This window comes from Halichoeres trimaculatus, unplaced genomic scaffold (genome assembly GCF_033239565.1).
Source record: "Halichoeres trimaculatus isolate MK-OKI-2021-1 unplaced genomic scaffold, fHalTri1.1 fHalTri1_scaffold_10, whole genome shotgun sequence".
Classification (NCBI taxonomy): Eukaryota; Metazoa; Chordata; class Actinopteri; order Labriformes; family Labridae; genus Halichoeres; species Halichoeres trimaculatus.
In genome coordinates this window covers 15086832-15113758 of record NW_027437187.1, presented here as the reverse complement: position 1 = coordinate 15113758, position 26927 = coordinate 15086832, and the positions used below count along the sequence as shown (strand labels likewise).

General features: G+C 41.6%; 1 protein-coding gene across 2 annotated transcripts; it reads left to right on the top strand.

Moving 5' to 3' along the window:
• The first annotated feature begins 1467 nt into the window (after window positions 1–1467).
• On the top strand, window positions 1468–26089 carry ptpn5 (protein tyrosine phosphatase non-receptor type 5). Of its 2 annotated transcripts, XM_074678155.1 has the most exons (15): window positions 1468–1855; window positions 1975–2043; window positions 14005–14115; window positions 15355–15628; window positions 16022–16144; window positions 16266–16361; window positions 16775–17034; window positions 17258–17450; window positions 19314–19398; window positions 19718–19797; window positions 19903–20040; window positions 20138–20248; window positions 21428–21588; window positions 22479–22592; window positions 23664–26089. In XM_074678155.1, the coding sequence occupies exons 4-15, from the start codon at window positions 15362–15364 to the stop codon at window positions 23755–23757; spliced, it is 1722 nt and encodes a 573-aa protein (XP_074534256.1). In that variant the 5' UTR covers window positions 1468–1855; window positions 1975–2043; window positions 14005–14115; window positions 15355–15361; the 3' UTR covers window positions 23758–26089. The 2 variants fall into 2 exon arrangements, with proteins under 2 accessions (XP_074534256.1, XP_074534255.1); XM_074678154.1 differs by lacking the exon at window positions 1975–2043.
• The last annotated feature ends 838 nt before the right edge of the window (window positions 26090–26927 follow it).

Genomic DNA, 26927 nt, shown 5'->3' with positions numbered 1-26927 from the left:
TAGGTAATTGTTTGGACAGAGAACATTGTTCAAAATTAAAAATCATGACCTATAATGTGAACTACCTCATTTTATATGCGTGAACTCTGAATCAGCTCATTTTGACTGTGACCTTAAACAACCCTGATAATAACCATCCAGTTTACCTCAGGTGTTCTGGCAAAGCTTTGTGTTAATGCCAATAAAGCTTTAAATTAGAAAAAAAAAATACTGTAATAGTGTTTGTGTTCCCCAGTAGGTCTATTTATGTTGACAGTGGCTGTTTCCTGCTGGTGAGCTCAGAGAGCCGAGGGCTACCATATGGCGAGACAGGAAGGACAGAGAGGGAGACAGAGAGGGAGACAGAGAGGGAGACAGGGAGGGAGACAGGGGAGGGGGAGCGTACGAAGCATGAGGGAACACGAGTGAAAGAGTGAAAGCAAAGGGATGACAAAAACGATGGACACCGGAAGGAGACGAGAAAGAAGCAGAGGAGGTGACAGTAAGGGACATTCAGTGCTGAGCGATGTGTCAAACACACGCATGCGCGCGCGCGTACTACACGATGAAACCTGTTAGTGGTGTTAAGATGTACAAATCAGGGATTTAAATTCATTAGCACAATATTTTGGACTCCTTCTGTCACTGAATCTCAGTTAGGTGAGCTATAGCTCCTAAGTTTTCATAATTGATCCATCTTTCCTCGTCTTTGGCTCTGAAATGTAAAAGGACATGGGAAATGTAAGAGGCAAACCGTTAACTGGAACAATACAACACTGCAACATGTGAAATTACTGACGTGGTGCATTTGTTGTGCACTATATTCACTTATGGAACAATACTTAGCAGTTATAATTTTTTAAATTGACAGTTTAAATATTATCTTCTTTTAGAAAAATAAAACTACTGTTAAAAGAACTCAACAAATACAACTGCACTGGAGGGCTGTGAGCTAGTTAGCTAAGCTAGCACGCTGTGATATGTATAGTTTATAATGTCTGCAGCTAATTTTCACGTTTTGAACAAACTCAAAACAGTTTCTGGACCAAACTGTTACCAAGGAGTTCTCAGGCATATGGATATTATGGATATTCCCATATAAATAAATGATCTAGCTGTGGAACGAAGGCGTTCTTGAAATATGTTGAGTTTTTGCTGTTTTTTTTTCTACAACAAAAGGCTTTCCCAATGAAGGGTTAAGCCACCTGAGGCTTTACTGATAAAATAATTGTCTGTAGGGAAAGTTAAGGTTAGTTTACGTTTGGTTTAAAATGATGTAAATAATACAAGCATCGACTAGTGTTGAATTCAGTGGTTTACCATGAGGAGAGTGGCAACCATCTTTTAGCAGTAAGTGGATGAAATGTCACTGCATGAACGGATCCATGTACCCACAGTGTGATTTATGTTTTCTCTCTCTCCGTCTCCCTCTATCTCTTTTTTTTCTCCCTCCCTTCTCCCTCTCACTTGCTCCCTCACTCTCCCTCATTCTGGCTCTGTTGCCAAGGCTACCGCACAGCCTCTTGCTGCATATACCTAGACGAAGCTGCCGCCTGTGGATCGCTCTCTCCTCCAGGACACAAACAAAAGGAAAAAAAAAACATTAGACTTTAAAACCTCAAGCTCTTTTTCAAACACACACACACACACACACACACACACTCCTAAATTGGCAGAATCTTCCTACTCTAACCCCCACACACTCCTCCGCTTCCTCTCACTGTCGCCTTGCTCCTTCTTACATGCAAAAACACTCCTTCTTCCTGCAGACGGAGGAGCAGTGAAGGGATTGGCGTGGTTGTTGGTGTTTGGCTCCCAGTCTTTGGCTCGGAGGGAGCAGATCGGCAGATGGCGATGTGAAGACGGGCTCAACCAGGTAAGAGGACTTATCCTAACCAGACTTAAGGCTGTGAGTGAGTGACTGTTCCTGTACCACCTCCTCCTCCTCCTCTTCTACTCCCTCTGTCTCTCCCTCTCTCCCCTGTGCGACATGAGGTGAATGCCAATTCCTCAGCAAAGCCCCAACAGTGCATATGGCTGCTGCGCTCTCCTGGCTGTGAAAAGGTAGGGATCTTTGCTGTTGCCTCAGTCTCTTAGCGTGTGTTGATTCTCAGAGCTCTTCAAGTTGAACATTTGCCAACAGGTTGATCTTCTCGTTATTTTATTTCTGTGCATCCTCTGTCATCCTTCATCACTCAGAGCTTGATTTCCTCTGTTGTGTCATTTCTCTGTGACAATGTGGGAGTCACCAGAGAGAGAGATGCAACAGTCCACCTCCCGGGTGATTCATTACCAATCCATGCAGCTCTGCGCTGTGTGGTCGCTCTGGCTCACCGTAGCCATGTACGTGATATGAATGATGTGTTGTCTTAGCATGAATGACTGAATATGATATGAAAGCTGCTTTGCACCGCTGTTTTGATGCAGTGCAATTATGTAGCACAATCTTTTGGATTCCAAATTTATCTCCAGAAGAATGTAAATCAATTCCTTGAGCTGCACGTTTTAATTATTCATACAGTATAGCTTAGGCTGAAGTGTAAGTTAATACGTCTGTAATGAAATTTCTCTTAAAAATACCTCTGGAGCTGCAGCAAGAGATTGTACAGGCGTATGTAAACAGTGGGAAGGATTGATTATCTGTCTGTGTTATATAGAAGAGGAACCTGCAGGCGAGCTGTGTGCTTGTTTTTAAGGTCAACAAGAGCTTGTGTGTGCCTCAAAAACAGAATTTTATCCGTTCAAGTGTGTGTGTGTGTGTGTGTGTGTGTGTGTGTGTGTGTATGTGTGTGTGTGTGTGTGTGTGTGTGTGTGTGTGTGTGTGTGTGTGTGTGTGTGTGTGTGTGTGTGTGTCACAGAAAGGTTGATGAGGCAGATCTTGGCCCCCATGACTTCATCTCATGTTACCATAACATCATCACTTTCAAGAAGAGCTTCCTCTTACCTCGTCTCCCTCCACATTCAGCACTTCAACAACACACTCGATACCCTTGAAAAAAACAGACTATAATTGAGATTTATTCCTAATGAAAGCAGAAAATGCAAACAAATCCTTGGCTTAAAAATAATGTAGCAGAAACCATAGATTCCTGAAAAAAAAATTCCAGACGGAGACATGGTAGCACCTGGGCCGTCCATTAAATCACGAGCCAGCTGTCACCGAAGGAAAAAAAAAAACTGCATTAATTTCCTCTTGTTTGTGAATGCAGGAGTAGAGATTTACAAATGCTCCAGCAGACAGTCACCTGCTCCCTCTGTTCTCCTGGGAAAGAGGCCATGGCTTACTATACAGCGCTGATTTAATGCAATGTAATTTACTTCAGACTACTTCATCAGTCCAGCTGGGGACAATTTGAATGGAGAGGCTTGTGAATTTAAAACAGTGTTGCTGTGTAGACAATGATTTATATATAGTTCAGAGCTGAAATATGTTATTCAGTCCAAAATTACTGTTATAGCTCATGTGAGGAACATCCTGTTAGCGTTGGTTTTGGCGCCCTCTCTGGACAAAGCGGTTCCTCTTAACTCTTGGCTGATCTCATACTGTACACACATTAAGTCAAGTTTTCTGATGGTAAAAATATCACCCCTTAATCTTTTCATAGGACAACATTAGACTTAAGCCGAGCATACACTGTATGACTGTCGGCTCGTTTTGAGCCAATTTGCCAGTCATGCGACTATTTTGGGGATTGGGCTGAATTTCAGCTCAATCGTGTGTCGTGCTTCGTCTAGTGTATGTGGGGTAACAACAAGAGATTGATGTCTCACGACGTGCTACCGATCAAAAATCGGTGATCGCAAGAATATCAAACTTGTTTGAAATCCTGGTCGCTCCTCGTGAAGGTATCGCACAGTAGAAGCAGTGCTACGAGCCGACTTGCCTCAACCTCTCACACAGAGCATGCGCAATGCACAGATGAAGAAGCTTGCTTACCTCCAGTTCCCGCTGAAGAATTGACAGACCGTATCTGCCCAGCCAGTTTTTAACCCATATACGTTTGCCTCTCTTTTTTGTGGTCGTCCCTGCGCACAGAATGGCACAAATTGCCAAGGCAACGCGCTTGTTTTTGTCGCGCATCTTCCATATGCGTCTCCCACTTCCGGGTGCGTCTTCTTTTCTTCTCTTGTCTATATTTGACGTTTCGGTCAAAACACCATAGAAGAAGAATGATACGGGGTCCGACGTGTGGTACATGGACGTATTGTGTGAACGGTGAAGTCGCATCAGAGCATCTGGTCGTGTAGTGTGTGAACATGATTCATGGGCTGCGAACTTTTGAACTTTGCGATCTAGTCGTGCAGTTTGAGATGGAGCTGTGTCAAATGATTTAAAATATCGCAGTGTATGCCCGGCTTTAGAGAGGCACCCTTCACATCTCAACATTTTGTCTGTGCTTTGTACAATTAACCTGCTTGGGATTTACGAGTTCCGAGTGGTAAAGTTCAACTGGAATACCCCGAGGCCAGAATTTCCAACTGGGAAGGTGTCAGACCCACACCACCCCAGAGTTTAAAATTAAAGATGGCTGCTCCATGTTTAAACAGTAATATTCGGTTTATTTTCTGACTAGTGTTTGTCACACTAAATCAGCCACTTAATCAGCCGTTGACATACTACTGCTGGATGTCTGTATATGGAAATATTGTTATAGTGTTATTTACATTCTTCATGTGGTACGCGCAAACTCCAGTGCAGGGCATGCTAACAACAGCTAACAATGGCTAGTAGCCTGGTAGATTGACACCAGCCATGTTTTTTGTTTTGTTTTTTTTTGCAATCCCTTCCTTACCTACCACATTAAAAATGAAATTAAAAGTAACCTTTTGCAAATCACAGTAACTTTACAAGAGGAGACAGAAAATATCTATATCCAACTTTACAGGCAACATTACAAATGTTTGTTAAAATAAGTGCAAATTACAATTCCTTTGAGGTGAGCAAGGCCGACCAAATGCAGAACAGCCTGTTTCCAGACAAGAGTGGCTCATTGGGTAGTAATCATTATTTCTCAAGTTTAAAAAAACACCTTTACTATGGTGTTCATTAAATAAAATGCAAACAGAAACCTAGGTTTTTGCCACAGTGTGAACAGGCAGAAGGGAAATGAGTTTGACTCTGTTACGTGGATTGATTTGATATGAGAGTGAATTATCCCGGTCATATGATTTAATAAAAGTTAAGTGTTTAACATGGCAGGAAGGGTCTGAAAAAGAGAGATTAGAGAAGTCACAGTGCTCTTTTCAGAGTGCAAAGTATTGATAGTGATTACATACAAAGGTCTACCCCGGGGTCAAGGACATGTCCAGATGTAGAGGGGTGTCACTCAGGCAATGGTGTGAAAGCAGAAACATAAGAAGCTTTGTCCAGCACACAAATCATGGGTCAGCAGATGAAAGATTGTGCTGTTAAAAGTATGCAAGTTTGTTTTTTTTATGTCAGGTAAATTTTTCTTTGGAAAGGGAAATCTGATATCAGTCTAGAACAGAAGCTACAGTCTTGATCAAATTAACCAAAAAAATCACTCTCAGCAGCTAAAGCAGCGACTGAGAGAAAAACAGATATTTACCTTGCAGAGTGAAAGCAAAGAGAGGTCACATTTTGAAGACAAACCCGATTATTGTCTCTTCTCTCCCAGTGCAGATGTTTGTATTTTTCATCTCACCTCGATTTCCAGTGTGTGTGCATGGCACGCTACAGTATGATGGTTGCCACAGCTACGAAAACGCCAACCACACTGCGTCACAGCCTCAGACAACCTTCACTAAAAAAAGAGCTGCTCTTCCTCCCATTCATCCCTCAATCCGCTCATCCACCTGTCCAGAGAGTGTTTCAAAAAGGAAACAGTGTCTCTTATACAATACCATCGGAGTGTGTGTGTGCCTGTGTGTATATTTCATGTGTGTGTACGTTGTATGTATGCAGGTTGCCATGGCTACTGGTCGAGCTAGCTGGCATCATCGCTTCAAAACCACCTTTCCAGCAAGCAAAGGGAGATAGAGGAGAAGTGAACGCTGATCCCCTCTGTTCAACACCTGTACTCTGTCTCTATCACCCTCTCTTATACACACACACATACACAGAGTTCCTGACGCTGGTGGGGTCTCATATGTGGTCTGAGCTCACCTGGTTGGTTCAGCAGGGTCTGGTGGCGCAGAAGAAGAGGAAAAAGGAGCTTTGAATTGGAGCATACTGATTGGTTGGGAACAATCTGGATGTATTCCTGAGAAAGTCTACCTCCAATCATCTGTGCATCTTACAGCAGGAGAGCCAGGAGGAGAGAGGGGGGTGGGGGGTGGGAGGGTATTGACAGTTTAGTGTGTCAGCTTACATCACCATCCTCCGCTCAACTGGGGGCTTGCATGGGTGCTGCTAAAATCCTTCCCAGGAGGAAGTTAGATTACCAAATTTCCTTGAATGAGTCACAGGTGCCTCATCTTTGTGCTATTTTCTAGATTTTGGGACACAGTCAAGAATGTGATGTTTACAAAATTAATTTCATTTTAAATTGAAGAAGATGTGCAACCTTTGCAAATCAACTTTAGTACAATTAACCAACCTACCATAGTGACGCCATTAATAGCTTTCAACATTATTTGAGTCAAAGAAGCTCCTTTGAGAAGTTTCACATTAACAGACTTTCACTTTTTTTAAGTGTCAATAAATGGACTAAAATGTAGGAGTGTTGTCATATGCCTCCTAGAAGGTGAAAGGTTTGAACCATCTACCAGCATGAAGACTTTCATTGTATCAGCAATGTGCATTATCTATGCAGATGTGTAGCTCTGTCTAAAACAATCTGTTTTTTCTGCTTCAACTACTGCACAGAGACTTGCACCACCCTCCTCTGCTAGTCTGTGGTTATCTTTAACGAAGGTGTTATTGCAGGTCAACCACAGGAAGTTTATTTATTGATAGTTTAGCGCTGTTTTCTTTAAATGTGTGATTAAAACTTGATGATGGAGAAAAGTGTTAAAAAGTAGAGCTGCTAGACTTATCCGCCTTGTGTGTGTCTGGTGTACTTAGCGTATACTTAAAGTGTTTGCATGCTACTTTAAGCGCCGTCTTTGGGGTAACCTACGAATACCTCTCTCTACATTATAGACTGGTGTTTCCTTTACTCTGGTGCGTGGTACAGTTCAGAAAGACATTAACAGTACATCTTATAGGTCAGATTTTGATGAAAGTTGTTGCACATTTACTGCATTATGGGTGTATGTTTTTTAAAGTTGGCTGGAGATTTTTTTGTGAGTGAAAATAAATATTACTTGTGAATTTACAGGTGAAGATCAGAAAAAATATAAGAGGTCCTGCTTTGTCCACAGGGGGCACCAAAACTGATGCAAATCAATTGTCCTTCACAGAAGCAACAGATCTACACCGATATGAAGTGCAAAACAAAAACGAGTATCTACCAAAAAGCAACAAATATTTCTGGATCAGTGACCATGTTTATAAAATAAGTGTAGAGTGAATTTTGAAAACAAAAATCATGACACGTGCAAAATAATAACAATAATTTGAAGGGGTGCACGTGTCACCAAAAAAAACAGCTTTGATAAGGAATTTTTAAAAATTGACCAGATATGAAAAAAACAAACACATCTACATCTGCTGACTGTGTGCTTAATAGAGATAGCAGAAAAGGTGAAAATGGTATATGGTTGTTAAAGAGGCTGAACTAGAGGGGGCGCTGTTGAGGTGTCAATGGAGTAAGACGTGCGTCAACGAGCTCCTGCCTTACCTATGTAAAAATACAACTTTATCGCGCAATTAATACAAGCTGGGTGCAAATAACTCATTCTTCAACATTATAAATACGCTGCAGCAGGTTTGTGACGGTGTGTGTCATGGCATCAACCGCTAAGCTTCGTAAATTTAAGTACGACGGACACTCGAGCTCAAGGCCTAGCGACGCTGCGACGTTAGCAACTACTAGTCGCGGCGATAAACCATCCTCCCCACGGCCAGAGTCAACAATGGATGCCGTGGACCTGAAAGCGGATATTTTATCCTCACTGAGAGCGGACATTTCGACTGTCATCAGGACGGAGCTAAAGGAAGCGCTTGCTGGAGACTTCGATTTAATCAGAAATGAGTTGAAAGAGGTGAAAGCAGAAATTGTAAATAATACAACGGCTATCCGTTCTGAAGTGGAGAAAATGAAAGCCACCATCGCCGACATGGAGACAGGCCTGTCAACTTGTGCAGACGACATAACTACGTTGCAGACGGAAGTCGCCAAACTTAAAACTGAGGTGGCTCAGGTGAGGATGAAGAATGAGGATCTGGAGGGCAGACAGCGGAGAAATAACATTCGTATCGTGGGTGTGAAGGAGGGACCAGGCTCGTGTTCCACCACCTCCGTTTCCAAACTGCTGAGGGAAGCTCTCAACTTGGACAAGGATATCCTGGTAGACCGCTCGCACAGAGGTATGGGACAGAATAAACATGGAAAACCTCGGGTTATCATCGCGAGGCTGCATTATTATCAAGACTGTCTCAATGTACTACGCTGCGCCCGCGAACGAGCCCCGCTCCGATACCAAGGAGAGCGAATCTCCGTTTTTCCCGACTACACTGAAAGTGTTGTTAAAGCCCGGGCTGCGTTCAACAACGTCAGGAACATCCTCCGAGGACGTCGAGATGTCCGCTATGGTATCCTATTCCCAGCTCGACTCCGTATCTCATATAAGGGAGATGACAAGGAATTCCTTAACCCAGATGAGGCAATGACCTACGTGAAACATACCATCACAACTGAGGACGAAAACACAGACTAGCATGATGTACGACTTAAGACCCAGATGACTGACATTTACACCTGTCCCCTCCTTCTGTGTAAAAGGAAGATTCATGGACACCGAAAGTGGACCCAGAAGGTCTAATTTGCACATCCTTTCTGCTATTTTGTCATTCTATTCTTGTACACCTCTGGGTTAGTTATATAAGTATTTTTGTGAGTAAACAGGTCATCTGTAATCCTGCGCGGTTATGCATGTTTGCACCATAACACTGAAATGACTCTTTTAGCTAATGTTAGATTACTTGAAATGCTATACAGTAATGATAATTTTTGCCACTTGGCCTTTTCTTGAAATATGCACAGCTATTTTTAGTTAATTCAACTTATCAACCTCTGTTTATGATTCGGTCTTTGGAAGTGAATGTCTGAGTGACATATGTCGATGGTAGCCATGTCTCTGTCACCTTATGTTTTGTTCACCCATTTGCACTTTTAAACTATTGCACTGACATAGTTGGATGTTCTCTTAACTCATTGCGTGACTTTTAATCTTTAAATTGATCTTGAGGTAAGGTGTGGCAGGAGCTGGTTTGTTTGTTTGTTTGTTAATAACTGCTCCCTACTGCCACTACCTATGTGTGGTTTTTTCTGCAAGGGGTGTTATTGTCTCCATGTTCTTTTCAGGGGACTAGGGTTGGGAACTTACTGGACAAAAGTGATTTACTCGTTCTGTCGGTCGTCTCACTTGCTTCAGCTCATAGTGTCAGCAAATTTGGGATGTGTATATCTTATAGTGTCTATAATGATGATCAATGGCGGGTGTAAGTGATTTAAGAAAGGCTTTAGGTTGTCAAGTTAACTTTGTAAGCTGGAACGTAAAATCTCTAAATCATCCTGTTAAGCGTAAGAGAATAATTATGCATCTTGGCCATCTCAAGACTGATATTGCATATTTGCAGGAGACCCATCTCCGTACTATTGACCAATCTAGACTGAGAGGTGGATGGATTGGGCAAGCATATCATTCTAATTTTAGCTCCAAGGCAAGAGGGACGGCGATTCTAATTAGTAAAAATATACCTTTTGTGATGTCTAGCGTAGATTCTGACTCCATGGGACGATATGTCATTGTGGTTGGTCGGTTGTATGGACTTCCGGTTGTGCTAGCAAATATTTATGCCCCAAATTGGGATGATGCAATGTTCTTTAAGAATTTTTTTTCCAGACTTCCCAATATGGACACACATCATCTTATTTTAGGGGGAGATGCAAACTGCGTGCTTTCCTCATACCTAGACCGTAGCTCCCTAAGGGCAATATCAGAGTCTAAATCAGCACAAGCCATCCAGCTCTTTTTGGAAACATATGGTATGGCAGATGTTTGGCGTTTCCGTAACCCTACAACTAGGGCTTATTCCTTTTTTTCCCCAGTCCATAAGACATTCTCTAGAATAGACTATTTTTTTATTGACAAAAAACTTCTCCCTTTAGTGACCAATTGTGAATATGAGTCTATTGTCATTTCCGACCATGCCCCCCTGACCATGAGAGTTCATTTTCCTGATGCAGATATAGATTATCGTCAATGGAGGCTTAACCCATCACTTCTTTTAGATGAAGCCTTTGTAAACTTTTTTAAATCAGAAATTGATTTTTTTCTTGCTAATAATCAGACTCCTGGTATGTCAGCCTCAACTATATGGGAAGCAATGAAGGCATACTTAAGAGGGCAGGCTATTTCATATTGTGCAGCACAAAGAAAAGCAAATAGCGAACGCCTCAAACAGTTGACAGATGAAATTTTGAAATTAGATACACTGTACAGTATTTCACCAATAGATGATTTACTTAAGCAACGTCTGATACTGAAAATGGAATTCGATCTTCTTTCTACACGCCAAGCAGTAAATCTAATTTTAAAGTCCAAACATAACTCATACGAATACGGGGAGAAAGCAAGTAAAATTTTAGCACATCAATTACGCCAGAAAACTGCCAGTCAATACATATCTGAAATAGAGGACGAACAAGGCCAAACTCATACTGACCCTTCACAGATAAACTCATGCTTTTATAACTTCTATTCTAGCCTTTATACTTCAGAGCCACCAACAGACCATTCAGTATTAGATAAGTTTTTCCACAATCTTGATATTCCGAGGGTACGCCCTGAATTGGCAGCAGAACTAGATGGGGATATTACTATTGAAGAGGTTGTAGAGGCCATTAGGAGCATGCAAAGTGGTAAATCCCCAGGGCCTGATGGCTACCCGTCTGAATTTTTCAAAACATTTTCACACAGCTTAGCTCCTCTCCTTCTCTCAGTTTTTGAGGAATCCCTCTCTTCCAATTGTCTTCCTGCAACTATGCGAGAAGCAATAATTTCACTCATTCTGAAAAAAGACAAAAACCCACGGCAGTGCAGCTCCTACCGTCCAATTTCTCTTCTGAACTCAGATGTAAAGATTCTTGCTAAACTCTTGGCCCGGCGTCTTGAGGTCCTACTTCCTTCAATTATATCAAGTGATCAGACAGGCTTTATGCAGAATCGATACTCTTTTTTCAATATTAGATGCCTCTTAAACATTCTTTATGATCCCACTCCATCTGACATACCAGAGGTTTTACTTTCACTTGATGCAGAGAAGGCTTTCGATAGGGTGGAGTGGGATTATCTATTTTATACCCTTAGAAAATTTGGTTTTGGCTCAAAATTCACATCCTGGATTAAAACCCTTTATTTTTCTCCGGTAGCGGCAGTTCGTACTAACAATAATATTTCCTCCCACTTTCATTTGCAAAGAGGTACAAGACAGGGATGTCCGATGTCTCCGCTCCTTTTTACCATAGCAATTGAACCGCTGGCGCAAGCTATACGTCAGGATTTTATTATCAAAGGGATCATAAAGAGGGGTCAAGAATGTAAAGTGTCACTCTATGCAGATGATCTGCTATTATATTTATCAGACCCTCTGATGAGCCTTCCTCGGCTCTTGGATATTTTGGAGAAATTTGGTGAAATATCTGGTTATAGGATAAATCTTCAAAAAAGTGAATTGATACCAATAAATGGAGCAGCCAGGAATATATCATATAATTCAACCCCTTTTAAAATCAATACAACAAAGTTCAAGTATCTGGGAGTCTGGATAACGCACAACCACAAAGATCTTTATAAAGCTAACTTTCTGCCCCTGATAGAACACTTGAAACAGGACATTAAACGTTGGGATCAACTGCCCCTCTCATTAATGGGGAGGATTAACGCAGTTAAGATGAATATATTGCCTAAGTTCCTTTATCTATTTCAGAGTCTCCCTGTATTCCTTACCAAACATTTCTTTACCTCCATGGATGGTCTTTTATCAGATTTCATATGGAATAAAAAAAAGTCTCGAATACAGAAATCTATACTGCAAAGGCCACGTTCTCAAGGTGGCCTCGCACTCCCCAATTTTCTTTACCATTATTGGGCATCACATATTAGGGTTCTGGTGTATTGGATGAAAGATCTGAATATTTCTGATGCACCCAGATGGCTAACCTTGGAGACTACATCCTGTAGACACACCTCCCTGCCAGCTCTATTGTGCTCTGAACTCCCTTTGGCCAAACCGCTTTCTTATTTTACTAATAACCCCATTGTGGCACAGTCAGTAAGAATCTGGAACCAGTTTCGTAAATCATTTGCTCTGTATAATCTTTCTATCCTTGCCCCGATAGTCAAAAATCACATGTTTGCCCCATCTTTGTCAGGGGCCTTTAACATCTGGCTTAGTAATGGAATTTCATCTCTCCAGGATCTCTTTATAGACCGTACTTTTGCATCTTTTGAGCAATTAAGAAGTAAATTTGGTATCCCTCAATCTCATTTCTTCAGATATTTACAATTGCGGAGCTTTGTTGCCTTATACATTGATGGTTTTCCCCAATATTCTTCAGCACCCTTGTTAGATTCAATTTTTACACTTAGAACAGACTTAAAACAGGTGATTGGTAAAGTTTATGACCTTCTCAATCATCATAATTCAGCAAATCTGATTGAACTTAAGAACAAGTGGGAAGGGGAACTGAACGAGCAGATCTCAGAAGAAACTTGGTCAAAAATTATACAAAGAATTTACACATCCTCCATCTGCCAAAGACATGTTGCTGTTCAATTTAAAATTGTCCATAGACTCCATTGGTCAAAGGTCAGATTGTCTAAAATCAGGCCAGACCTAGACCCGACATGTGACAGGTGTAAAGAAGCCCCAGCAGGTTTACTCCACATGTTTTGGGCCTGCCCAAGACTTCGTCCATTTTGGAAGTCCATCTTTGATACTCTTTCCAAAATACTAGGAGTGCCAGTAGATCCATCCCCTCTCTCTGCCTTATTTGGTGTCATGCCACAGGGTGTGCATCTAAATAACTCTAAAAATAATATGCTAGCCTTCTGTACTTTGATGGCCAGGCGCCTTATACTGTTCCAGTGGAAAGACCCTCTTCCTCCTAAATATTCTCACTGGATTAAAGAGATTATGAAATACGTCAAGCTTGAGAAGATAAGACACTCTCTTAAAGGGTCTGTTTCACGATTTTATGAAACCTGGAAGCCTTTCTTGATATTTGTTGAGAAGTTAGGAGCAGAGAGCATAATCCCATAATATATTATACATCTTTCTGTGTTAGCCGGTGCTAGTGTAGGATGACTGATTACTATAGTACAATACTTGTCCAGTGGGTGGGTTGATGGGTGGGCTTTTTCTTTTTCTCTTTTTTTTATTTTTTTTCTCTCTTTTTGATAGTCGGTATATATGGTTTTCTATATACTTTTTTTTTTCCTGTTTGTTTTGTAAATTGTAAAACTTTCAATAAATAGACCTTGATTAAAAAAAAAAAAGAGGCTGAACTAATTGGGTTTTACTCGTGATGAAACTAGAGTTTTGTTGCTTCATTTGTATGAAATGTTTGGTGCTTGGTTCTGATTTGCTGTAACCTGAACCTGAACGTATCAGCTAAAGGGCTGTGGAACTATTTATGTTATAAGGAAAGGAGGATATAACAAGTTTAGGCTTGAGCCAACACTGTGGTTCTCCAATGTATTTATTTGTAATTTGTTTTAGTCGTTTGTGTTTCCTGGTAAGGAGACAAGGCCTCTGCTGACCAGAATAGACCATCACTGTTACTGTTACTATTTTTGATATTAAATGAGCCTCACTGTAAATTATTTTTCTGTGTTTTTAAATGTTATACTCGTAAAACCTAACTTAATGTTTTGCTGTTTTCTGTCCTTCAGATTCAACTCCGTCTGACAATGGCTAACAGCGGCTGGTTGCCCCAGGATACAGGATTTGACTTGATCATGTGATTGCTGACTGACTCTTAAACTCCCCGTAGCCTTTTAAAGGTGAGTCACCTTTAAAAGTGAAATGCATTGTGAGTGCAGGGCTTTATTCATATTCATATGTATTGTTCATTTGACTCACTGCTGTCAGCTAAATGGAAATCCGTTCCTCTTCAGTGTTAGTCTGTTGTCATTGATGAAAATTTCATCCAGATTTACTTGGAACAAATTTAGCTATCAGCAACACATTCAGACAAAAGTGATATGTGCGCAAACAGCACACAACCTCTCTGACGGGCCCCCGCATTCACACATCCCCTGAGACCACGTGGCAGTAATCAGCCAAATGTACAAAACGCCTTTATTAATGGCTGAAGGACAAAGCACAGGGCGGGAAACGGGCTCTGAATTCACTGCTCTGACTGATACAAAGAGGTGTGTGTGTGTGTGTGTGTGTGTGTGTGTGTGTGTGTGTGTGTGTGTGTGTGTGTGTGTGTGTGTGTGTGTGTGTGTGTGTGTGTGTGTGTGTGTGTGTGTGTGTGTGTGTGCGTGTGCGTCTTTGTGCGCACGCGCACTCATGCTCAGGACGGATGAGAGGGATGAGAGCCACTCTGTTGCCATGGCAACGCACAGGGCTGTAAACATGCTACCCCTGACTCATCTCTCCACAATAGAATCTCTCCCTCACCCTATCTCTCTTTCTCTCCCTGCACACACACACACACACACACACACACACACACACACACACACACACACACACACACACACACACACACACGCACACACGCACACACACACACACATGCACACACACTCTTACAATAGAGTCCAATCTGATGGAGACACAAGGATCTGCAAATGAGAGCCACTCCAAGCTGCTTAGCTGTATGTCTCAATAAGCCGGTGGAATAAATGCAATCCTCTTTGTCATGAACACACTTCTTCAAAAAATACACACAATCATAGTGACACACACTCACAATTTGATTTTAAATACTCTTGGTATTATTGTGTAGTTTTGTCAGGTTCCTTCCGTTTGTTTGTGATAACTTAAGGGAGGTAACAAAGCATGGAGGATGATTAATTGCTCAGATAACTTCAAAAAGTGTGTGACAGACATAAACACTGCTTTTTCTTCTCATAAACTCTCATTCTTGGACATCCTTGGAAATCAGTCCCCCCAGTCTTCCCAAACTAAAGGCAAAGTTTGTATTTGTTAAACTGTATGTGATGATATCAAGCAAATCCCACATCTGCTGTTAAAAGCACTCTTGGTACATTACCTGCTTTGTTTTACAGGGAAACCATGACCCGCCGACTGAGCAGCTCCACCCGTTCCCACACTGAGGACTCCATCTTCCTGAGGCCCGATGAGGACCCCGTCTGGTTGGATGAGCCCACAAAGGCAGACAAAATTCGTGACAGAAGCCCCAAAAAAGATCTTCCAAACTGCAAAGCTGGACCTTCAGATGACCAAACCCCACAGAAGGAAGAAGTGTTCATGCACAAAGTGTACGCGCTGGTTGTGGAGATCCACTGCTGGGCCGCTCTGTTTGTTGTCTCTCAAGTCACGGTATGTAAATGCACGACAGGGGCTGGAAAAATACAGCAGAAGTGAGACTCAATTTTGATTTAATGTACAATTTGAGTAGTGAAAAATCACACAGATAGAAATGCATTTGGCACTTGGCAGCACATATTCCCAAACTTGGCCCTTTTTCTCATTATAGGCATAATTTTACTCCTGAAGCAATTTCCGCTCACCTTTGCAAACTTTGAGGAAGTAAAATGGACAGTTTTTCTCTCCCAAATGCTGATATTTGACTTCATGTTTGATTCATTGCAGAAGAAACCTTTTTTTCTCTGTTCACTCTTCACCTGTGAGCAGCCACAGCGCTGCTTTGTTACTGCTGCATGAATGGCTGAAGAGTTCACTGTGACCATTTGCCCCTCTCTGTCCTCACAGGGGTACTGGGTGTTTTTTTTGGTGGAAGGAAATGGGCCGTTCTCCTCCATCTACAAAGCTCTGCAGGCCATCGATTTCTACCTGAGCTTCATCCTGCCTTGTCACCCCATTTTTGGAATGGATGTAAGTGTTAGTTCTGTGATCTGAGCTGTTGTTTTTGGATGGCAACTGCAAAGGAGAAGCTTGTGGATATCATGAATCTAGTGTTGTCTCACTCTTCATTCTCTCGTTCTGCACTGGGCAGTCCATGGTGTTGATGAGGGAGGTGTTGGAAACCAAGCAGCACAACTGGATCGTCAATGGAACAGCAGGCGTTGGTGTGGCCATCTGTGTTATCATGGTAAAACACAGGACAGACTGTTCCATTCCTGAAAATCTGATTGTGTTTCTGCATGAATCATTTCCTCGAGGATTTCATGGCTTTTCTGTGATTGTTGTGACCTTCTGTTCTTAGATTTTAAGAAAAGAGCTCATTGGCTCAACTTGCAGAGAAGGATGGAGTTGGGTTGGGGTTAATGGTAGGGTTGTGTCACAAATTGCGCAATATTTGCGATGCTAAAACCATTGAAAGACAACCAATAAAGAGTTGCAGGGATTGTGTTTGTGTGAGTTTCTATTTTTTAATCAAAAAAAATCAACTGTCCTCAAAAGGAACTAATAGATTATTGAAACCATCATTTGTGGATTTGTTTCTTGCATTTCCCCTGATATTTGCTTCAAGTAGATAAAAAGTCATCTCTTATATCTTCTCAGGTCATCCACATGGTGTGGAAATGGCGTCACAGAACTGGCTCATTAACAACAGAAACAGTTTTGTTGCATGATCTTGGTGATCGGCGTCAGTCTGTGAGCCGCCAGCCCTCCTTCACGCTCTCGGAGTGGACGGATGCTCAGGAGGACCTGCTAGACATGGACCCTGTACCCCAGACACCAGTCTTTGAGTTTGGCACTGACACCAAAGCAGAGGTGGATGCTGTGACCCTTACTGTCACTCCAGTGGGGCTTCAGGAGAGGTGAGAGCAAACAGCAGAGGACATGAAACAATATGTTGGATTTGTGGGCTCATAACTCTTGTTGTATATCTGCATTGAGGCCTTTTCACTTTGTCATAATGCAATCAAGCTTTTTAAGGCCTGTTCCCCTCAGACAAACATTGCCCTCTACTGTTAATCCAAGCTTTAATTTTCTCACTTCAAGATCACAATTCAAGTGATATTATGAATCTGCGTCTCACAGGAGGGGCTCTAACGTCTCCCTGACTTTGGACATGTGCACACCGGGCTGCACTGAGCCCTACGGCTACGGAGCTCAGCTGTCCCCACGAGACCAGTCCGCCAAGGAGTACCTCCGACAAGGAACTCACACTCTGACCCCGGCCATGTTACACACACGGGCCATGGACGACGAGAACCTGCAGGCTGAGTTTTATGTGAGAGCAGCTACTGCATCCACCTACATGCTTTAGATTAACAGGGAGCCTCACCAGGGGAGACGTACAGTGACACATACACATACTCACAGAAACACAAATGCATACACCCACACCCCCTCACACACACAAACACACCAAGTGGAGCACTGTACACACCCGTAAGCTTTTCCACTGTCTGTTAGTGGGCGGAGGCAGGATGGATTCAGGCATATTTGCATACAAAACCCCACTGTGGATTCAAGTGTCTGCTAGGCAAAAAATGAAATTCAAGATCGTTGGCCACATAATTTAAATCCCTCACACACAGACAGCAAGAGTTGAGTGTGATGTTGGAAATTTTTTTATTAACTGTTTATCATTGTGTCTTGACACCATTTCAGACACAGTTTCACAGCACAATGGCATGAATTGCTTGGGAACTGACTTAGTTTTTAGTGTTAGATCAGTGTTTTAAAGGTTTTCCTAACAAACCCGGAGTCTTACCAGCACTAAAGACAAGGTCTGTTTTTATGTGGACCGCCCAGAGGTTTCCCTGCATTTTCTTTCAGTAATGTGGGGTTTCTATGCAGCTGTGCAGCTTTTTCTTCCATCTCCTTTCTCTATACAGCCAGCTACCAGAGTAGTAGTTGAGCTCAGCCTACAGCAGCATTTATGTCAAAAAGTACAGATGGACCCCCATCCTCCTGTCACTTGTTTTCACAAACTGAAAAATCTTTTCAATCAAACCAGCACTCCACAAAATGAATGTACTTAGTAGAACAACATAGTTTTCTTTAATCACACAACTATAAATCAATGAGGGAGAAACTTTGTTCAAAATATGACACTGTTAGCCTGAACAACCTTGCCTGTTATCCAACATGCTTTGCCTTGCATTTTTTACTAGCGGATCCGTGTATTTTGTGTCTTATGCACTGATTTTAAATGCACCGCTCTAAAGGGGCGGTATGATGCATTCCCATGTTTTAAACGTGGACATGAAGTAACAACACTGGATGTTCATTTTAAACCTGTGCAGATTTTCTCATATGTTGTAGAAACCCCTGGATCCGTCCATAAACTGCTCAAAACTGTCTGTTTTAAAGACACACATCTGCACGAGGGTTACTGAAATGATGAAGTCATCATGTAAAGATCTCCTAACTGGTTCATGACACGTTGGAGGGGCGGGCCTCAAACACCAAGGTCCACCTACAACTCTGCCCCTACAGGCCTCCAGAGGACTGGCTATCAAAGGCTCGGACAGGAGATCCTGAGACACAGGAGCCAGAGAAGTTAAAAAAACAGAGGTTCAGGACATGGGTAATTCAACTGACAGGCAAAGGTAGAAGGTTGGCAGGCAGGTTCTACAACAAGGAATCAGAAAAGGGTCGTAAATGAGAAGTTAAAATTACTGTACCACTAAAAAATAAAGAATACACAAGCGATAACTCGGCAGGGAGTGAAGGGAACACTTGGGTCTAAATACCAGCTGGTAGGGCACAAAACAAGACGCATGTGTAACGCATTAGGGAGGGGACAGTGATCAGCTGTGAGGGAGGAACTTGACTGGAACAGAAAAAGACAAGAGACATGAGTTAAAAGAGATAAAAGAAGGAAGTACAGGACCTGAAGTAGCTTCCTTAAGACACCTCGGCTCACTTATTTGCTTAATATTGACAGGTTTTTAGACTTCGATCTATACTCAGACAACACCGTGATGTCTGGGCTTTTCTCACCTCTTCATAAGTAGACCCTGGGACTGAACTTCTTATGTATTATTGGTGTAAACGCAGCTCCCAATGACTAGAACCCGGACTTCCCCCTCATTTCTGTGTAGACTAATTGTCATAGCACTCATTGTTCTGTTTCCATTCGCAGGAAACTCCCATGAACTTTGTGGACCCTAAGGAGTACAACTACCCAGGGCTGGTGAGGAAGAACCGCTACAAAACCATCTTACCCAGTGAGTGCAGCTACAACAAGCTATGGAGCAGCCAAGAAAGAGATAATGCATTTCATTGTTGTATGAGGTTTTGAAAGCAACTTTTCTCACACTGTCTTTTATTAATTTTTTGCACTTAACACATTTTGGGTCATACATTTGATTAAAAATATGTCATAGCATCAAAGTGTTACTTGAACTGGCATTCAGAGAGAGATGACACATTGTCAAGTGGATTTGTAAGATAAAATACAGTAAATACAGTCAATATCACTCCAGTTTTTTTCTGCTGTAGATTAAATAAAAACCCATCTGTCTCTGTTTCTCTATCCACCTCCAGACACACACAGCAGAGTGATATTAAAGTCACTGGATGAAGAGGATTTCCTCTCTACCTACATAAATGCTAATTATCTCAAAGTGAGTAAAATTAGGAGTTTTAATACGGAGTGGATCCAGTGAAATACAGCTGCTGTATCTTTGTGTGTTCTCTGCTCATTTGTGTGCCTTCATATATTTTGTCAGGGTTATGGGGGTGAGGAGCGAGCATATATCGCCACCCAGGGTCCCACTGTGAACACCATGGGCGACTTCTGGAGGATGGTGTGGCAGGAGAGGAGCCCGATTATCGTGATGATCACCAACCTGGAGGAGAAGAACGAGGTCAGGGCTGAAAAATACAGAAAGAGGAATATCATGACTGAATTGATGAACGGTACTGTGTAACGGTATCAATTCCTCCATACATTATGTCTTGCAGAAGTGCGCAGAGTACTGGCCTGAGGACACTGTGACCCATGAGGGCATCGAGATCACCGTTGTCTCGGTAACCCAGGAGGATGACTACAGTCTAAGGGTGTTTACTTTGAAGGTATGTCGGTAAAAAAAAAAAATCTTTTTTTTTTTTTTTTTATATTCGGCATGCCATTAAATATAAAAACCTGAAGTTGCTGGGTTCATGAGTAAAACAACGGGGAGCTGTCTGCATTGGAAACAGTATACCACACTTCTTGGTCTGTGAAGCTAAAATTAAAACATAAGCCTACTAATCTGATTAAGAATAACACTGGTTGAACAGTGACACATGCATTTGTAAAAGTTTTTCTTCGTACTCTGTTTGCATACTTATGTTTGCTCTTTAGCACATCATAATTTTTTTGTTCAGTGCATGTGTGCTGCAGAATTTATTACACGCTTAAGAGTTTTAGGACTTGCGATGTTTTTGCATTTGCAGCATTTTTCTTCCAATGTGCTTATTCATGCATAAGATGGAAAGTTGATACTGGAAGAGTGATAGTGTCAGATTTCATACAGAAGGATTCATCCTGGAGTTACTGAAACATTTCACCAAAATGCACTTTTGTGAACCTTAGTGTGGTTCATAAAAGTTCCTGTTGCAGCCTCGTTTTCAGTTGTGTGTTGGTGTGTTGGTAATAGGTGCTTTCTATGTAATTGGGGTCTTGGTCACATTGGCACTTAGCTAGCCAAACATGATAATTCAGTAAATACTGCCTCCATCTGATTACCAATCAGCAGGGGATCATTATATAACTGTGCTTTGAGATAAAAGCTTGTTGTTTATTCAGCCCCTCTGGTTCATGTTGTCTGTCTGTTGGATTAATGATCACTGTCAGACCCTCTGGGAAAAACAGGCAGCTGATGCATCTGATTATGTTACACCAAAGGCAACAGAGTAGTAGACTCTTTCTGATAACACTCAACCTTCTTCCGAGCTTTGTTGCTCTGCATTCATTGGTGTCTAAGCAACTAGTACCAAGGTGATGATTTGGGTTTACTTGCAGAGCAACAGGTGTATGAAACATCAGCGTCAGTTTGCATGAATGAGTGCATAACATGAACACATTCTAATTTCATGCATGAACACAAATCTGTGTTTGTGTGTGTGTGTGTGTGTGTGTGTGTGTGTGTGTGTGTGTGTGTGTGTGTGTGTGTGTGTGTGTGTGTGTGTGTGTGTGTGTGTGTGTGTGTCTGTGGTTGTGTGTGTGTGTGCTTGCATGTATACATGTGTTTATTCATGTGTATGCTGCAGTGTGAGGGAGAAGAGCGCAGCCTGCGGCAGTACTGGTACACCTCATGGCCGGATCAGAAGACCCCAGACAAAGCTCCACCTCTCCTGGAGCTGGTGCAAGAAGTGGAGAGGGCACGAGAGGAAGCCCCGCCCTCCAGTGGACCTACCATTGTCCACTGCAGGTACTACATTAACTTCTCTGTGACTCTGAGACAAATACAGTGAAGTTTATAGTAATCAAAAACAGTACTGGTTATTCACACCCAGGGATGGTACCTTTCAAATTTAAAAAGGATTTGATACCAGTGCCCGATAGCTGGTATCCATACTCATTTGCTCTAATTTAACTTTTGTGTGTGTTTATGTGGTAATAAATATTAATATATTTAATTATAAAATATCAAAGTTTTTCAATTTAACATAAAGGGCTCTAATTTTGTAGACCCGGCGCAAGCACAGGCGCACCTGCCCTGCGCCGGCCTTCGCCGCGCGGACAGGGCGTGACCGGCGCACTTTGCAAGTTTTCTGTAGTGCCAAGAGAGGCACAGTCAAGGCGCAGAGGAGCGCAGAGGAGCACAGAGCTGCGCTTCCATGCTTCCCTCCGCGCAAATGGCAGAGAGGGAGGAGAAACACTGCGCAGGTTGCGCCAGGCTTGCGCCCCCTGCGCTGCGCCACGAAATTAGAGCCCATTGATTTATCCATATATAACCCTGCAATGCTGTGTTCGTGTCCAAGTAGGAAAATCATCTACCTTCCACTCCCTCACAGTTACAAGGATGTGTTTAGGAATCCCAACGTGATACTGTCTGAATTTAAGTGAATCAGTACTCGGTACTACAGACAGAATTCAGTCGGTACCCATAAAAGTACCTAATATGGTACCCATCCCTATTCACTCCGCTGATGTTGGAGGAAGTCTGTTTTACTGATCAGCAGTGAAACACAGATGTTGCCCTTTATAAAGTCTCTGATGTCTCTTTTGACATTACTAAACTGAGTTACATCAATCAACTCAACTGATCAACTTGTAGTTTTCGGTGTCTCCTCTAACATTATAACTTTTTATCCCCAGTGCTGGAATTGGTCGAACCGGCTGCTTCATCGCCACCTCCATCCTGTGCAAGCAGCTGAGAACTGAGGGTGTGGTAGACATCCTGAAAACCACCTGCCAGCTCCGTCTGGACAGGTGAGATGCTCTCAGTCCCTTCAGTTCCTGCATGACTATTTTTAGCCCTTTTCATTATTATTTCTTTCAGGAAAAGAACCTTGCTGACTTGATATGCACATGATGATACCTAGCCTGAGATCAAAAGAAAGACGCAGCCTTTAAAGACAATGCTGAATGAGGTTTTTGCAACCAAACTTACCAAGTTCCTCCTCTTGAAATTTTAAAAGCCCTAAAGAGCCGACTTCTTCGCAACATCATTTAAATTATGTTTTCATTTTGTGATAAAGAACTGCACAGAAAAAAAACAAAAACAAGACACAGATTTTGGATTATGACTCGTCCTGTATCATTGTGTAAAGAAATACAGGACATCTAGCCTGTATTGAAAAGTGCTTGTGGTTAAGGCAGCCTCAAGTCAGATACATTTTAATTTGACTAAAAAAAAATTCCAATCACAGGGACACTTTCATGGATATTCTTGCTGTTTTAAAAATTCAAATGAATGTTTTGTTTGTTGCTGTGGGAGCCCTGATTCAGAGTTTAAAGCAAAGCTAAACAAAAACACGATGGCTAATGCAGTGCATGAGACATCAGTGTTTTTTTAAGATGTGCAACACAGGGAGTGTGATAATTAGACACAACAAATCTGACCTTAAAATAAACACAGATTTTTGCTGAAAGTTGAAGATAATGAACCAAAGAAGTTCATTGAAATTTGTTGAACAATAAGGACAGAACAGAGCCAGCAGGAAACCTAGCGATCATCTAGGGAAAATGACATGGATGAGGGGAAATTAAACAAAAGGTTTTGTTGGTGGAGTTTTAACAATAAATATATGCATTTAGGTTTTATTATGTAGAGTTCAGTCTGCTTACAACTCTCTCAAGCTTACAAACTTTGACCTAAATGTTGTTGTTGGTAAGGTAAGGAACCAACAGTTGAAACCCTAATATTGTGGTGGGTTTTTAATGGGTGTTTTTTCACACCGTCTTAGTTTAATGTGTCATCAAGAAACACGACGTGATCCAGCACAAAAGGAAGAAAATCTTCATCCTGTCTAATAGAGTGCTCTTGTTTGTGCTTCTCAGGGGTGGGATGATCCAGACAAGCGAGCAGTACCAGTTTGTGCATCACGTCCTCAGCCTGTACGAGAAGCAGCTGTCTCACACTGCTGAGGAGTAGAGTGAGCGCGACGGACACACCCAGACCGAGACACACCACTGTACACTGTACCGCCTCTGGTGGTGCACACCACTGTACTTAGCATCATCTCAATCTCACCCTTTAACACGTTCAAAACATGTCGATCACTTCACCCGAGACAGGCTCGAGAAGACGTGAGCTCTTTGGTTATGGTTTGTCTTTTAGCTGAACAGCAAAAGAGGAGGGATTTGATCAGACACTTTGGTGTTGTCAGTCCACACAGTCCTGGAGAGTCAACCTGCTCTTCCTCTCTATCATTTGCACTGCTGTGGTTTTTATCAAGTTACTGTACATGAGTCTCAGTCATCACAGCCGCCTTTATTTTTTATTCTGAACATCCCTCTCCTATACTGTATGTACAATTATCAAAAGAGCTAAAGCATAACCATATAATCTGCAGTGGCTTCAGACTGCTGTGCAGATGACATTCAAAATCAGCCTCCCAAAGTTAGTGTTAAGAGTAAGGGCCCTTTACTGCATAAGTGCCAGCATAATTTCAGTCAACAAGAATGATCAAATACCAGCCTAACACTGAAGAGTATTAAGACTTTAAACTTTATATGAAAGATACGTTAGCTGACATCTTTTCTCATTGACTCTCATAGATTTTACTGTAAAAAGACATAATCCCAGAAGGCCTTGTTCAATTTGTGATGCATTCAGGAGCCACCTCATCTTCAGGTTGCATGGTGCTAAGTGTTCATTAAAGGCATGTGCAATGTTATGGAACATAGGAATGTATTACAGTTAGGTTATTAATTAACTAATTAGGGTTTCTGTGCAATCAACAGTATTACATTTTTTAACCATGCTGCCTGTGCAGTCCTCATGGCCCCATGATGTTTACTGTCAACAACACAACTGCATTAAGGCCACATAGACAAACACTCAGAGGCATCACAGTGTCAGCAACACTGAAGGGACAGGGGCCAGAAATAGCATCCGACCATCTGACAAATCAATGCAATCCACCATCAAAGCTGTGTAGATCCTGATGTACACACACACGCACACACACATACATACACAGGGAAATGTGAAAATGCACTGTGAGAAACGGTCGCACACGCAGCTTTTATTCTAATTAATTTCATACGTATCATGAAGTTTATCCCCCTCAGTGTCGCCCACCCTGTAACGCCTCTGCTTTCAACAGTAGCTTGAACACATCTGTGAAGAAGCCCCTGATTGTTGTATAGACAGGTCAGGCCTAATCTGTATGAAGCACAAACAGACACACTGAGGTTGTCTCTGATGTTCAGCCGTAACAGTTCTCTTTCTTTCTGTATTGTGTTTTGATTGTGTTGAGTTTAATGGATTGCATGTGCTGTATGGGACTCCATTGGTCCACAATCAAAGCGACGTGATTGGTTGTCCAGCTTTTTGTTGTGTAAAAGGGTCCAAAGCCCATTATATATAAATATACATAATATATATTTATTGCTTGCTCTCAGCCAATGCTTTTGATACAGTTTGCTTTTGTGAAACCAACCAGAGATATTTTTAGAACATTTTGATACAATCCTTTCGAGTAGATGCCTTGTGTATATTTCCGTTTACACCATGATGGAATGTAGCTCATACTGTGGATCAAACCATCGGTTTTTATTGCAAGATTTGATGGAACAAAAATGTGACAACTACCTGAGTTACCTTACAGAACAGAGAATAAATAGATTATGTTCAATCCTCGGTATCATTACTTTATGCCTTTAGGCTTTGCTTTAATATGCTTTGCTTCGTGTGTATGTTTTTATGGTTTTTATTGGAGAATTTTACCTCAGACTGGCTTTTTACGCAGTCCCCACTTAATTCCATCTGTGACTCTTTGGCCTCTCTCAGTTGACAACATGAGATATAATTGCTACTTGTAAAGGCAGCTAAAACAGTGAAGACAGTTTTGTATGTAACAAAAGTACACTCAAAAAAAAAAAAACTCTACCTTAGAGCTTCAGATAAAAAGTCATGGACATTATTAGAGGACAGAGTTACCTGTGTGGACTCGGACCAATTTACCAACATCAAATCATTTAGCAAATTAAACTGCCACAATTGCCTGAAGCAGGAAACTGGGACTAGGTTGATGAGACAAGATGAAATCTATTGTCAGACTTTTAATCCTCTGATAATGACCAATGTACCTGACTTTTATTTTGAGTGCTTATTTTAGTGCTTACCTGGTCGTCTTCTGATGATAAAAATGGGGACAGTGAAATAGTCAAACAGTCCGACTTACAACCAACCAGCATCAGTATTCCTCTCCTCTGCTACAGTACCGCTTTAAGTTGTGAGTTTTTGCATCCAAATAAAGGTAGATTTTCATGAAACTGTTTTGGTGTCTTTGTTATTTTCTGTCTCTCAATAATAAACCACAGAATCAATAACTTTATGAGAAACTGCAATGAAGAAAAGTCTCTTTTGAAAACTCTTGAATCGTCATCAAATAAAAGGTCAGTTAGAGATTCAAAGCTGTGATGTCTGAAAGATCTGACATCAGCTCATTACCTTTAAACTTGCTGCAAATATTATTCTTTTGGACCAGCATACAGTTTCAGCCACTAGGTGTCAGTATACACTGTTCAATTGCGCTGAACTTGGAAGCGGCTCAATCACTCTGTTCTCTTCTGTTTACTGTCAACACATGAAGATGGCAGAGCAAGAGAACAAAGGCTTTCAATCAGACAAAAGAAAGTCATGACACCAACATCCAACACCCACTTGTTTCAGCTGTTTTATTCTGGTGTTAGTAAAATGCAACATTGTGGATTTATTAAGGTTACAAATTTAAATTTTTAATATTACTGGAGTTCACTCAGTTTGGTGGAAAAAAAATATTTTCCTGGATGGGTCTCAAATGCTGCAAGCAAATTCAAAGCTCTTGAGTGGAAGAGTGAGGCCTTTGAAACTCTTATGATAAATGTTCATTCAAGTCTAGATACACCTTGTTGTTGTTAAACATCTAGTTAAAGTCAAATTTCCCATGAGTCAGTCCTTTATAACTTTTGACAAAATCATCCCATTCAACCTATTTGATTTTACTCTTTGTTGTACCAGTTAGATACAAATAAAACCATCAAAACAGTTACATGAGAAACCTCAATTTTTCATCAAGTTTAACAGAAACCCACAACCTTACTCTGACCAGTGGG

Bases quoted from the DNA above. Each gene is read 5' to 3' on its own strand.
- ptpn5 (XM_074678154.1), top strand. From the start codon at position 15,362: ATGACCCGCCGACTGAGCAGCTCCACCCGTTCCCACACTGAGGACTCC. The intron at 19,399-19,717 runs GTGAGTGCAGCT...ATCCACCTCCAG, and splicing joins CTACAAAACCATCTTACCCA to ACACACACAGCAGAGTGATA. The intron at 20,041-20,137 runs GTCAGGGCTGAA...TATGTCTTGCAG, and splicing joins ACCTGGAGGAGAAGAACGAG to AAGTGCGCAGAGTACTGGCC.